Below are 13,997 nucleotides of genomic sequence, written 5' to 3'. Positions count from 1 at the left end.
TAACTATACTAAAGCAAGAAGCCCCTAAAAGATAAAGTGTTTATTTCAACATTAGCATGATCAATGTATTTTCCTTTAGAATTAGATATTAAGGTTATTTTGTCTAAAACTGAAAATAAGAATAATTTCACCTCTTCTTCTCTGGCATTTAAAAAATAGGTTTAGATGAGACAGAGCTGTCAGAAAACATTATTTCCTGTTAACACTTTTAACATTAACAAGCTGAGATGTTCAAACGTTACTTAGACAAAATGGGAAATCCAGCATCATATCAACACGTCCTATGACAACTTTATAAGAGAGCTTTGTTAGACACCCACTGAACCTACTCAGGTATGCCTTTTTCAGTCACTTAAACCTTTTAAATGAAGCTAAAATTCAACAATGGCAAGCACCCATACCAATACTGTGAAGTGTATCAGCAGATTATTGATCTTAAGTTGCTGATCAATGAGCAGCAGCTGCTAAGAAATTTGGCAAGATATGAAAAGATCTAAACTCATTAAAGGCCACTTGAAGTCATTCTGGTATTACTCATTATCACAATCACACCCATTCTTCTTCTAATCATCCAGACAGCAACAGTAGCCCAAAGCATTTATCTCCTGCTTTCCCACTGATGCTTAGCTAGCCAAACAACTGCACAACTTCTGTTGAAGGAGGTTCTCTCAACAATGATCTGGAACACATGACTTAGAAGCTCAATTACTATATAGCTTTGCAGAGTTAAAAATGGAGCAAGGGAGGTAATTCCAAATGGATCCAAATAAAAAATGGTTCTTCTGTGTTGGAAAACCTGCTACTGATTTTCTTATACTGCAACTGCTCTAGACCTTCAGTCTTGCAACTTTCAAGGTCATAAAGGATGAAGCTTAGCTACCTCCTGTCCCTATCACTGATCTTATCTTGGGCAGTTGCAGTCAATACAGGTCAAAACAGAGCAAGTGAAACTCCAGAGTAAATTCTGGTTTATTTTGAACAACGGTTCTTCAATAACTGTTGAAGAAAATGAAAGGGCAGAACCTTTCTGCCTAAAAAACACGGATGCAGAGTTACCAACTTCAGAGAAAGGTGAAGTGTCATATCTTGCCAAAGACTAATATAACAACCATCTAAACAAAGTTGCTGTACTTCCTTCTTCAAGACAGCAACAACTTAAGAACATAGCAAACATTAATATGAACAGCTACTACACACAATTTAAATTGATGACCCAACAGCATTTGGGTCATCTTTCAGGTCTCTTGCTTTCCCAATAGTCAGGAAAGGATTATTTAGCCAAAAAGCATCCATTTTGTCCTCAGCTCTTAGAAAAATGGTTAAAATCAGAAGTGCTCCTATGCTTCTGCAGCATAGTTTTCCTTTCACAACTAGTAATTTCTCAAAGGACTATAGCAGGTCTGCAACAAGGCCTATGTCTTAAGAAGACTGAATTTCAAGTATAGAAAAACATCACATTTTCCAAGTACAAGAAGCTTGGGAACTGTAAATTTCACCCTATATATCCTAAAACTCTCACCAGCCAAGTAAGAATGAAAAATGGGGAGGAAGCTTTTTTGACACATGCACATAGGATCAGTAGAGCAGTAATTAACCAACCAGATTCATCTGTGGGAGAAGGAGAAATGAGGTAGATTCAAGACACAGTTCTGAATTTCTCCTTGGGAGCCCTAGAAATTCAGTATGGCAGCAAGACAGGGTGGCAAAATCTAACTACTGAAAAGCATTTTTCCATATGCATTTAAGTAATATTTCATATTTTTAATAACTGTTGATGAACCAGATTATATAGTTATGTATTTACTGTTGCAAAATCAAATATCAAATAATAACTAAGCACTAAAAAGAAAATAAATTGGTTTACCTTTCATGTCATTTCAGATCAAATTCAAGTGCCTTTTGTGGTCAATGGAAATCTTTCAGCAAGCCAGGATTTCAGTGGGCTTTGAATCAGAACATCCAAAAGCATTACTGCAGTGTTAGAATGATTTGAATTACCAAGCATCTTCTGAAAGAACTCAAAGTAAAACCTACTTCTTTAAAAACAGGAAAGAAGTATACCAAGATACTGTAAAACAAATGACTTATTTATGGTGTTTTAAAATGCACTAATAAAGCTTTTGTAAGTTCTGCTAAAGAAAAATGCAGCTGGTAATTATAACATCTGACTGGTTTTCAGGGTAGCATCTTTGTAGTATTCACTCCTTCAGCCTGGTATTGTCTCAAACAGCAACAATACAGGAAACTGTGGCAAAGTCCTCATCTTACTGCTGTATAGATACACCCAAACTAGCTTGGGGACAGAAACTGCATTATTGTTTTAGCCAAGTAACTCCAGCAGGTCTAACAATCCATGTGGAGAAGGGAGTGTCTTGAAAGAGGGTAATGAAAGAGGGTCAAGCTAACTCAAATTACCTTCTATTTGCCACAGGCTAAGAGCATACACATGAACAATTACTGTGAATCAGATACCACAGATCAGCTGACATATGGTAACTTGTCATCCTACAATAACCCGTCCAAATACAAAGATAGCTTGAAATTTAGACTGGCTGTAGAGCTACAACTCACCCCTACTCAGAAAGCAACAGGCTAAACCCTTGAACCTTTACTTCTAGACACATAAGCTGAAAACAAGCAACATAAGAGAACCCACAAATCAGAGCCCTTAAGGCAAACAGTCCATTTCCAAACACTACAAACTGAGGTTACCAAAAGGAAATAGTTACTGTAACATGACCTGTTCATGCTAACCAGTCCTTTGGTGTAGAAGCATGCACACAGCATGGTGACCATGAGACTGCAAATTCAGCTCTTCTGCTGGTCTGGACAGTGGTTATTTAAAACAAGTGTAATAATTCCAAATACAGTTGTTAATTTTGCCTTGTAATGGCAATTCACAGTAGGACAAAACCCAAGCTTTTGCTTCCCAACCTCATTCCCAGGACAGTCTGTTTCTCTATGCTTTTTTGGGGAGCTAGGAACTAAAGTGCCCTGTGGAACAAGAAGACTACCCTTCCAGTGGCCTACAGCTAGAACAACCCACATGCACTCTTACTGCTGACCCCCGGTATTTTCCAAGCCCAAGAGCAATGTCTGATAGAAGGTTTAGTTCATTTTTAAAATCAGTTTTCATTAATAATTGCAAAAACCATCATCAAACAAACAGCCCTAATCCGAGCACCTATCAAACTCAATGAAGTCAAGCCAGACAGAAAGACTGAGGAAAAATTTTGCATCAACACTAGGCTGGCACTCACGTGGTAAAGCTATACAGCTGAATCAGTTTTCTGGAACACGGAACCAGTTGCACAAGAAGATAAACACTACTATTACTTCAATATTGGAATACCAGTAATATCTGGTATGTATTGGAATGATCTTTCTAAACACTTGCTGAATAAACTAAGTAGAATCAAGAAAATACAGCCACTTATCAGAAACAAACATAGGAGCCTCAGCAACATTTCTAGGCAGAAAGCAACTATGCAGCAGCTCAAGCTCCTAGAACAAAACAGTGCCTGAACTCTCACATTTAAGACATCAAGAGGGACCTGACAAACCTGGCAGTAGAGTGGAAACTGCAGGTTTCTGTTACAATGAACAGTAGGTTTCATTGTATGTATCATAACACATATCGTAGAATGGAGACACAGCAGCAGTTCGACAGCTCCTCTCAAACGGACAGGACCACCGCCAGTCACCCTGCAAGGTTCCGGTCTCACGTGACAGCTAAACTGATCTGGGGGTTAGCTGCAAGGATGAGGGGCTGTCCCCTTCCTCCCTCCCACTCCCAGGTGTGTACCTGATAACCACTTCTCTGACACACTCACCAAACACCGCAGTTAGTTCAAAGAGCCAAAGCAGCAGGTGAGCCTTCAGGGTGTTTTGGAGTTTCTATGGTGACCTGGTTCGGGTGGGGGGGGGTGCTGCAAGTGGCAATGCAAGGCAGGGGCTAAGAACACAGGGCTAAAACCAGGAATAATGGGACGACCCCTTCTTCTAGCAACCAGGCTCTAAAATTACTTCATTATCTTGTCAAAATACAACTAAACAAAGTGTCTCAGAGGAGAGCATAAAAAATAGTCCCTAAAAGCCTGCTAGAAGAACCGCATGTTTTACAAGCGTTCATTTGTTGCTTGTCTGTGTCCTCTGAGCTTCTACATATGAAGAACATTTTAAGAAAAGGCAGCAGTATAACGAGCAAAACTTAGTTATTGAGAAGAACCACACTAGCCACTACGCAAGTTACATTTTAAGAAGTATTCCAGATTCAGAGATTTTAATTGTCTCAAAAAAAGTTCACTAAACTTTCTAATAGCAAGTACAATTTAAATTATAGGAGATTCTGTCTTCTTTACTTTAGAACCTACACATAGATCTTGCTCTCCTCTTTTTAAAAGTTTTTTTAAAAGCAGCAATATATTATAAAAGCAGAGTTTTGATAGGTGTTCTATAATTTCACTGTGTTTTAGTGTACTTTCTTCCCCTGCCAACCTCCCTGCCCCCACTCATTTCATCAAGAACTGAAGAACTCAGACTAAAATCCTAGGCTATATTCAGATACTACAGTTTAGTACCATGAACAGTAATAAAAATCACCAAGTATGCATCCCCTCCTATTCAAGTGCTGAACAGAGCAACACCACATAAGCAAGAAACAAACAGAAGTACTTAACAACCAGAAAACACGAGAGGATTAAGTAATGACAATGTCAACTGAACAAACCTTTCATTTTCTCAATTCTTGTTAGCTCACTCCTGTTTTCCTCTCTTCTTTGCTTTTACTGTCCACACACTGTACAGTTCTGATTTACTTTTCCTGCACCATCTGTTATAATATGTAAGGCTAAATATATTTAATCAGCACAATCTCAAAACCTTAGAGAAGCATGCTATCTTCTCTCCCTAACAGACCACCATTCACAATCCCGACCTGGAAGAGGAAGTTTATGTGCTGCCACAGGTGACCCCCATTACAATACAGCTGGTGCATACTCACCCCCTTTGCAGAAGCGACCCAGACCGGAGGGAGGCTGGGCCAAACGAGTTGTCCTCCTCGCTGCAGTGGCAGCCCCCACCGGCTGCCACCTGGCCTCCCTGTGCGTGTGCAGAGTAAGTGTGCTTAATGTGCCAGATAAACACAGGAGCACCGCAGTCACTCTGCACAGGCACTGCAAATTCAGCACTTGCTAGGCACACCAGATTTACCATGCTGGTGAGGAAACAGCCGATGTAAAGCAAGCTGCAAGCCTGACATTCCCAGGCAGCTGCTGGGCTGACAAAGCATTCACACTGCTCCAGTTCTATGCATATACATTAAATCCTCCATAGCCAGTGCACATAACATTTATTATGCTTAATGCCCTGCACACCTGCGGTAAAAGCCTGACACATGCTTGACAGTTTTGGTCCAGCCCATAACTGTGATTCTCCCAGGAAGCACCAGAGCAGGAGAGGGCATAGAGCATATTATCTTCCTCCGAAGCAGAAAGATATCAGATAAACTGATGTAGGACACTTCATTACTTAAACCATCAGGCTCAAAGTTTTTGCAACACAGAAATAAAATAAAAAAAGATGTGGTAATTCTGGGAAACTATAACAGCTGTTATTATTCTTATGTATGACCAAAATATACCAAAAACAATAGCAATGAACATTACTGTGCATACCAAGAACAAATGCACTTGATTTTGATCTCTCCAAACCAGACAGAAAGCTTTAGCTTAAGTTTACGCACTTGTCCTACATGAAGGACAACAGAGGTACCCAGACACTCCTTTGTAGTCGTTACGCAGATTCAGGCTTTGAGAAACAGAAGTTTCACTTGAAGTACCAAGTTTATAGATTCTAAACTTTTATCTGTAAGGTAGACTTTGGAAACTTTTCATTGCAGAAACAAGGACTGCATATCCATATGTAAATACATCTTTTCCCAGCCTAAGACTCTCTGTTAAGGAATATGGAAGAGCCTGAATTACGTTTCTTTCCACCTGGAGCAACTGATGCCCGACTTCTTGACTTCCTGCCATAAGGGATGATCCTACAAAAACTGAAACCAATTTAGTTATTTTGATGCAATTCTGGGCATTTGCTTCAGAATAAAGAGTCATTCAATTCAGTTACTGTTACAGCCCAGCACACACCAATATGAGCCTTTTGGTGCATACATTACAAAAAAAAAAAAGCATTCCACACATGCTTACACACATGCACTTCAAATAGGGCCAACTAAAGACTCCTTACCTTTCCTGAGATATTTACCTCAACATTACAAAATTCAGGCTTTGTGAGCAAGAAATCTACCGGTGCTTAGTTTTTACATGTTTGTGTCTTACACAGCCTAGCCTCCTTCCAGTACGTCAAGCCCTCATGTTCCCTATACAGACAAATGACTAATTCAATTACCTTGTGTGCTGACAGGCCAGCTGGTTGCTGCTTCTTGGCATAGGCAGAGAGGATAAGTTATACATGTCTTTCCCTCATTGTCTTCTTCCTCTGCCCAGCCAGTAATTTCCACAAAACTTAAGAACTTCACACCCCTTTGTCAAATCTGGTTAAAATGATCTAACAAGTTCAGAAGTTACAGTGACAGACAGACTATATGGGTGTGTAAGTCTTGTTTTCTTTGGAAAATAGATTGGGGGGAGGAAGCAAACCTGCAAGGTAGGTTTACAGGCTGTACGTATTAAATATACCCCAACTCCAAAAGTATTGACCCAGTTTAATTAAATCTAAATCGGAGCTGCAACAGTCCCACCACACCCACAGGCATTCAGTGTTATCCCTTCCCTTGTACTGGCACTTGTGCCAAAAATCAACCTGGGGAAAAAAAAAAAAAAAAAGCAGTTAGCATTTGGCGCAGGCAGCTCCGGAGCCAGCTCACTGCCTTGTCACATGGACACCGCTACCACGTAAAAGGAACGCGCAGGATTGTGGCAGACGCAGCTGCCATGGTGCTACACATTTGGTACTTCACAGTATACAAGATCCAAACCCAAAAGCACCTAATACTGGACATAAAGCTCAGAACCTCATTAGTACCATATCCAGTAATGTGCCGATGTTATAAAGAAGCACATGTGCACTAAGATAGTTATTATTCTGAGAAGAACAGAAACAAGGGAAAAAAAGCTAATATGTGATAGTTCTGAGGTTGACAGTTTTAGCTGCATTCTGGACAAGATTTTTTTTTTCCTTTAAGCAAGTGTCTAACCTTATCTTCCTCCTAAAACAGTAGCCAAACCTTTACCCACAAGGAAAAAAAAAAAAAAATAGCACTATAAGCAAACACAGGAATATTTCAACACAGACATCACCCAGTCCAGTTTTCCTTTTGGGTAGACCACTGTCCTAAAGAAAATGAAAGGACCCATCTATTCTGTATCCTTCATGCAGAATTCCAAAACCACAGAAAAAACCTCTGGCAACCCCCCCTGTGACTGGGGAAAGATCAGGCAGGAGAAGGTAAAAGAGAAGTAGCACAGTGTAGCCAGAGTGGCTAATTTAGATGGAGGGAGGTGTGAACAGCAGAACATAAGGCAAAACATCTTGGGAAGTATATCCTGATGACATCTTATCTTGGCTGCACAACACAGTGAGTTTGGGGGAGAAAAATTTTTTATCTGCAATCATTTATGATCGCCCTTCCCCACTAATCAGAATACAGGTACACAATCATTGTTTATCAATCTATAATATAGATAGTATGATTATGCATTCATTAGATATACTACATATAAAAAATACATTAAAATAAGAATTGCTTCACGATATAAAACAAAGCTTTATATGTTTTTTAAATCCTTACAAGGAACCTCTGATGGAAGATTTTTATATAAACATTTTTTTTTCCTAGTGATCTACTTATTAATAACAGGACTTCTAACTTAATTTTTACCTAGTGGTGAAAATGTAACAGCTGTTACACAGTTGCAAAACACTGTCTACTTATGCAGCATGAAATAATAAATAAAGCCCAAGACCTAGTACACGTTTTACTAAGCAATCTACTTCAATGATATGAAACAACAAGAAGTTCCAAAGATTAACTGTGCACTACATTATCAACTCTGTTCCATGATATTTGCACTTGTAAGTACTGTGCTGTAACATGGAGGGAAGAAATTAATAATAACAAATAATATTTTTCATTTAATCACAGCTGCACTCACACTACATAATAATCTATTTTTACAACAAATTTAAACCTGAGTTTAATAAAAACCCTTTAGTAATAACTTATACTGCTGTTTTTGTACAGCCTTTTTAAAGATGATCTACATTGCTTGGGAATAAAGGTGAAAAAAGTCACCACTGACTTGTGTGGTATAGTCTAACCCTAGTATATTGGCTTATAATTTAGTAGCATTATTCGTCATCCTTTACAGTAACAGCTCTGCACAAAGTGATCAAAGTCACAGGTAAAACTAGCATTAGCTTCTAGAGATAATGGATCAGACCTTGCAAGTTCTGAGATAGGAATAGGAACTGCACTAGAGACACCCCAAATCTAAATATAACACTAATAACAAAAGACCCTAATGCTACTGACACATTTTGAGGCAAGTCAGACCTAGCGCAACTGACCTTCAAAAATGCAAGTAAAAAGCTAGCACTGATCCATATGGAACAGTAATTTCAGTGAACTGTGGAACTTGACTTTGTCACAATTTTATCACCACTGAGTGGTAAACAGCAATGAACAATGTAAAAAAAAAAAATGTTTAGGTAAATGTAGAGGTTCACAAAACGCCAGAGTAAAACAAATAATATGGAGCTTCATATTTTAACAGAGAAAGTTTCTGCCTGTATCTTTAGCAAATTAATAACATATGAACAGTTTGAGACAGGCAGTCCAACGTAAAATTGAATAATCACAGCATTTAATCCACAAGCACACCTTTCCGGATGTCTTCTATAAGTTATATTTTCATCTGTTTAAAAGAAAAAGTAAACTGTGAGGTTGAAAAATTCTATATTCTGCATATGGAACACTGATGATGAAAATCCTCAGTGCATGTCATTGAGAGGAGGAAGTTCTTTTCGTTGTTTTTTTGGGGGTTGTTTTTGGGTTTGTTTTTTTTTTTTCTTTTTTGTTTGTTTGTTTGGTTTTTTTTTTTTAAATGTCAGTATACCAGAGAAGTCATTTTAATTATATAATTACTGAAGATTTTGGAAGGTTTACACAAGACCCATAATTGGGCATAAGACATCACATCCTCTGGTTATATACACAGCAATCTGGTCTGGGTAACATTCTTTGCTCTGACCAATGTGTGCGAGGGGGGGCGGGGGAAGGAAGGGGAGGGAGGAGAGGGGGGAGGAATGGAGAATTAAAAATACTTCCTCAGATTAAATTTTCTTTACTTCATTTGCTTAAAATGTTTTGATTGCATAAAACATACTAAAATATCTATCACGATGCACCTCCGTAGTTAAAATACCTTGTTCCCGATGTGATATCCTAGATACTCAAACAAAAGACATTCAGATGACAATGAAGGCTTTTCTTTTTATTTTAAAAAGACATTTGTACATCTAAAACTGCACCACAGATCAGTCTCCTTTATCATGCCAGAGTTGTGACAGCCAATGCATAAAAAATTAAAATCCAATCCACCAGATAAGACATGCAAAATGTCTCCTTCAATCCCACCCCCATCTCGCCTTCAAAAAAAAAAAAAAAAAAACCAACCCTGCACAGACGGAGCACACGCACACTCGCACCCCAAGAGCCACCATTGGGGCGACAGTGCCAGGGCTGTGGGACCGCCACCCCCTCGCCCCCCAGCCCCGTACCCCAGCGTTAGCGACCCCGCTCCGGGCTCCATTAGGGGAGGAATCCCTCCTCGCCGCTTCCTCATCCCCTCAGACAATGGTGCTTTCCCCCATTAGCTCCAAATTGTCAACATTTTTACGCTAGGCCCCGGCCCCACCGGCGCGGGCGGACCCGCCGGGCAGGGCTGAGGCGCGGGGGGCCGGAGCCCCCGCTCCGCTCCGGCCGGGTCGGGTCGGGGGGGGGGGGCGGTGTGGGTGAGGTAAATAAATGGCCGATCGGCCGCGGCCCGCACCCCCCCGCCGGGCGCTGTAACCGAAGCCCCGTCGCCGAACTGCGCAGCAAACATTGCGCGGCGCGGCGGGCCGCGGAGGCTCGCCGAGCCCCGGGCCGCCGCCCCCGGACACCATTTCGCCGGCGGTCGGCGGGGAAGGTGTCGGCGCAAGTTGCCCGGCACCCCCCCCCCCACCCCCCCAACCCCACCACCCCCCTTCGGGCGCCGCTCGCTCCGCGGCTTCCCCGCTTCACCTCTCCCCTCCGCCGGCCCGGGGGCCCAGCCCGCCGCTCCCCGCGGGGAGACACCGGCTGCCCCGGGGGAAGGCGGCTCGCCTTCCCGCAGCCCCCGGGGACGGGGCGGGGGGATCGAGGCGCGGCGGGGTGTGTGTGTGTGGGGGGGGGGGGTGTTCGCCGCGTTCCGTCCCGAAGGGCCGCGGGCGATCGCCTCCCCCCCTGCCCCCCACCTCCCCGCAACGGGCGTGGGAGCGCGGCCGGGGAAGGGGCCGAGCCCCCGCCTCCCCCCCGCTCGGCGGCAGGGCCCAGCGGCCCCGAGTCGGGGCAGAGCCCAAGCCAAACAAAGCGCGGCCTGAGCGGGAGCCAAGGGTGAAGCAGCCTGGGCTTTTCCTGCCGGTGCCCGGCCGGGCGCGGCGGGGCCCAGCGGCGCCGGCGAACCCCCGCGCAGGCCCCCCCCGCCCCGGTCGGCGCCTGTCTTACCCCGATCCCCGGCGGCGGCGGCGGCGTTGTTCCTCTCCTGCTGCTGCTGCACCGGGCGCGGCCTGGACACTCGCCTGGGTCTCCTGTTGGCGGCTCGGACCGAGTTCATTTGCCGACTCGTGTGGGTGGCGGGAGGGGAGGGGGGGAATCCTCCGGCAACCGGTGCCTCGTCGGGCAAGGGGGGGAAGGAGGGAGCCCCGGGGCGGCCGCCTCGCAGCAGCGGGCAGCAAGGAAGGAGGGGGGGGGGGGTGTCTCCAGGCGGGGGTCCCACCGCGGCTGCCGCCTCCTCGCCGGCTCGCTCGAGAGGCAGAGGAGCCGCCGGCCGCTGGCTCTCCCGAGCGCTGGCTGTGGGGGACGTTCGCGCCGCGGCCCCCCCCTCCCCGGCCCCCCCGAAAAAAAAATCCCTCTCTTAAAGGAGCCCCGCGGTCCTGCCCGTCTCAAGCCCGTCGCTGCTCCGTGGCAGGAGGAGCCATTGACACTGCCAGAGACACACACACTCGCGGGGAGGCGGGGGCTGGCGGCCGCACTCCACCAATCGCCGCCTCCCACACAGCCGGCCGGCGGCGGCGCCGCCAATCCCCGCGCCGCTTCTATGCGGGGAGGGGCGGGCGAGCGGCGCGGCGCGGGGTGGGGTGGCGGAGCGGGATATAAGGGTCGGGGCGGCGGGGAGGAAGGGGGGGGATTGGGTGCGCGGTAATGGCGGGGCAGAGGCCTTGGGACTGGTGGTGGCGTGTGGAGGGGCCGCGGGGCCTCGTCGCCTCGTCGCCTCGCCTCGTCCTACCGACTCGGCCGGGGAAGGAGGGGCGGGCTCTGTGAGGGCGACCCGGGCGCCGCCGGGCCCTCGGCGCAGCCTGTCCGCGGGCGGGAGTGCGGAGGGGCCTGGGCGCCCGCAGCTCTCGGCCCTGGGCCGTGGGTGAGGGAGGCGAAAGCGCCGCGTTGTGTGTACGGTGCGCCCTAGTAACCCGGCCCGGGCCGCGGGTGACGGCTCCGGTCGGTTTCCACGTCCCGGCTGCTTCCTTCCTGCCTGGTTTGTTAAGCACTTTCTCGCTCGGGGAATGGATGCGTTCCTTGGTCAGCGTGCACACTCATGTTTGCGTTCCCTTTTGCTCATGCAGCAGTACGCTGTCTCTCTTGGGCTGGCAGTTTTGACAGTGTGTGAGGCTTCTGCTTTGCAGTATTTGTCCTGTTGGTGCTCAGCCGGTGGTTTGAAAGCGCAAAAAAAAAAAAAAAAAAAAATCACTGAAGTTGGTTGTGCTTTTTTGGTTTTTTTGTTTTGTTTTTTTTTTTTTTTTCTTTTCAGAAATCACTTAATAAAATGGATGGCAAAATCCAAGCTGTAAGGAAGATCTCTTCCCTTTGCAGGGTTGTTCAGGAGTCTGCTTCTAATGCTGCAAAGGTGGGTTTGTGTGTAGTCCTGCTTAAACTGAGCACTGGAGTCTGGAGAACCAGGGCCTGTGTCTACCTGAAGAGCAGAAGTGTGTTATCTGGTATAAAATGTAAATAAACTGTTGTAATTAAAACTGCTTTAGGCAGGGGCTTGTTCCAAGCTGACAAACGAGGGTATAATATAATTTTAGGAATTAACAGCTTTAAAAAAATAAGCTTAAAAAATGTTTATGCTTGTGTTTCTCAAGTAAATGATAGTGAAATTGTACTTCTAAGTTCATATCAGACCAGAAATAAATGCATGAGAAATCTTAAAGTAACTGTTAAGGAGCATTTCTGAGACTTAGCATGCTGTCATGAGGAATGACTGGAGAAACAGTGGAAGATTGTTTTCCATGCCTGAGAAAAATAATTCTTACCACCTTCTCTAACAGGGGAAGAAATAGTAAAGTTAAGGCCTTGCAAAAGAACTTAATAGGGAAACAGAATAAATGTCATCCTGTTTGGGGTCAGTTTCTATCATAATAATTACCAGTGTACTAAACATTTCTTAGAGCTACACAATTACATGTATTTATCACAAAAATATTTTTTTCTTCTCATAGCATCATCGTGAAACTGCTTTAGCTCTTGACTGGGAAGAATTACCGTATCCAAGAACTGTGCTGAACTTACTGTGTCATGGTTAAAGATTTTCACACCATTAAAAACCCATGATCTTTAAAATAGTGTTTTAATAGTTTAATTGCATTTCTATGCAGCTGTTCTAGTTGTGCTCTCTTTACCAAGATCTAGCAAATGAATTTTTAATGTCACAAGGTTACCTAAAATTGCTCAATATCAGCGCGCTCCAAACTTTTAGTACTCTATCTAAATCTTTGAAAACCTGTTCAAGGGTCAACATGGATGAGAAGCTAATTTTCATCTAAAGCATATAAGAATCTGAAGCTTCTGATATTAGAATAACAGGGCTGAGAACTTGAATCAGCAGGCTTTAGCATTTCTTAAAGTCTTGAAGTTGAGCTAGTTTGAAACCCAATGATTCTTGGCCTAAAAAGCACTTTTTGTAATTAAGCTTCTTAAAGTGGTAACTTGTGTTAGGGACATGATGGTGGGAGTTAGGCAAAACTTACTGTAAATGGGTAAAAATGTGAATCTGTATAAGCAGGTCCAGTATGTAGTCTCACTGACTTAGCCAAAAAGCAGTGAGGGCAATCTGTAGAATGTTACGCAGAAGTTTGTGAAAAATGCTCTGAGTTGATACGATGAGAACCTCCTATGCTGAGTAAGACAAACTTGATGAAGTTAAATACTGGTGCAAAAAAAGGGGGATAACTGTAAGCATTCATTGGTAGCTTACAAGGCATGGAGTAAAGAAATAGTTACAGTGCTCTTCTCTAATATTCTCGGCAATGCTTTAGAAAGCCAGACACTAGAAAGGTGGAAAATTCATCAAAACAGTTTTGACTAGAACTCTGTATCTTTTCTCACAACAAAATTAAATCTATCCAGTCAGATTTATGATGACTGGGACTTGATCATCATAATTGCAGCTTTGTAAGTCAATCTTTAAAATGGTATACTTGGCTGTCCTGTGCCTCTGTTGTTGCTGCATAGCCTCTGAGAGGATAAACACTGTTCTGTGATGAAAATGACACTGAAAGCGTAAGCTAATATTCAGACTTCATTGTGTTGACCACTGTGGTGATGCTTTAAGCCATCCTGTATGATGTGCTAATAAAACATTCCTGAATGTGGATGCTATTTATACTGGCAAGATAATTTTGCCTTTGTCAAGACAGATTTTTCTTTATTTAAATTGGGAAGAGAGGGAATGGAA

At 43.9% G+C, this 13,997-nt stretch overlaps 1 protein-coding gene and 1 long non-coding RNA gene across 8 annotated transcripts in view; one reads left to right on the top strand and one right to left on the bottom strand.

Moving 5' to 3' along the window:
- FBXO11 (F-box protein 11) overlaps positions 1–11,249 on the bottom strand; it is a 78,959-nt gene extending 67,710 nt beyond the window's left edge. For both annotated transcript variants that reach the window (XM_042789311.1, XM_042789312.1), the window contains exon 1: positions 10,772–11,249. In XM_042789311.1, coding sequence (XP_042645245.1) covers positions 10,772–10,880 — 109 coding nt within the window. In that variant the 5' untranslated portion in view covers positions 10,881–11,249. The remainder of the gene's footprint in view (positions 1–10,771) is intronic.
- Positions 11,250–11,465: 216 nt separating this feature from the next.
- LOC116960816 overlaps positions 11,466–13,997 on the top strand; it is a 30,845-nt gene continuing 28,313 nt past the window's right edge. For 5 of the 6 annotated variants that reach the window (XR_006165052.1, XR_006165050.1, XR_006165049.1 and 2 more), the window contains exon 1: positions 11,466–12,167. This is a non-coding gene — a long non-coding RNA (uncharacterized LOC116960816). Of the gene's footprint in view, positions 12,168–12,762; positions 12,884–13,997 lie in introns of those variants that run through there. The other variant, XR_004406608.2, reaches the window with a different exon arrangement.

Source organism: Tyto alba, unplaced genomic scaffold (assembly GCF_018691265.1).
Source record: "Tyto alba isolate M040663 unplaced genomic scaffold, T.alba_DEE_v4.0 Super-Scaffold_16, whole genome shotgun sequence".
In the NCBI taxonomy this organism is placed as follows: domain Eukaryota; kingdom Metazoa; phylum Chordata; class Aves; order Strigiformes; family Tytonidae; genus Tyto; species Tyto alba.
Note: the sequence above shows the minus strand (reverse complement) of the source record. Positions and strands in the feature narration are given on the sequence as shown.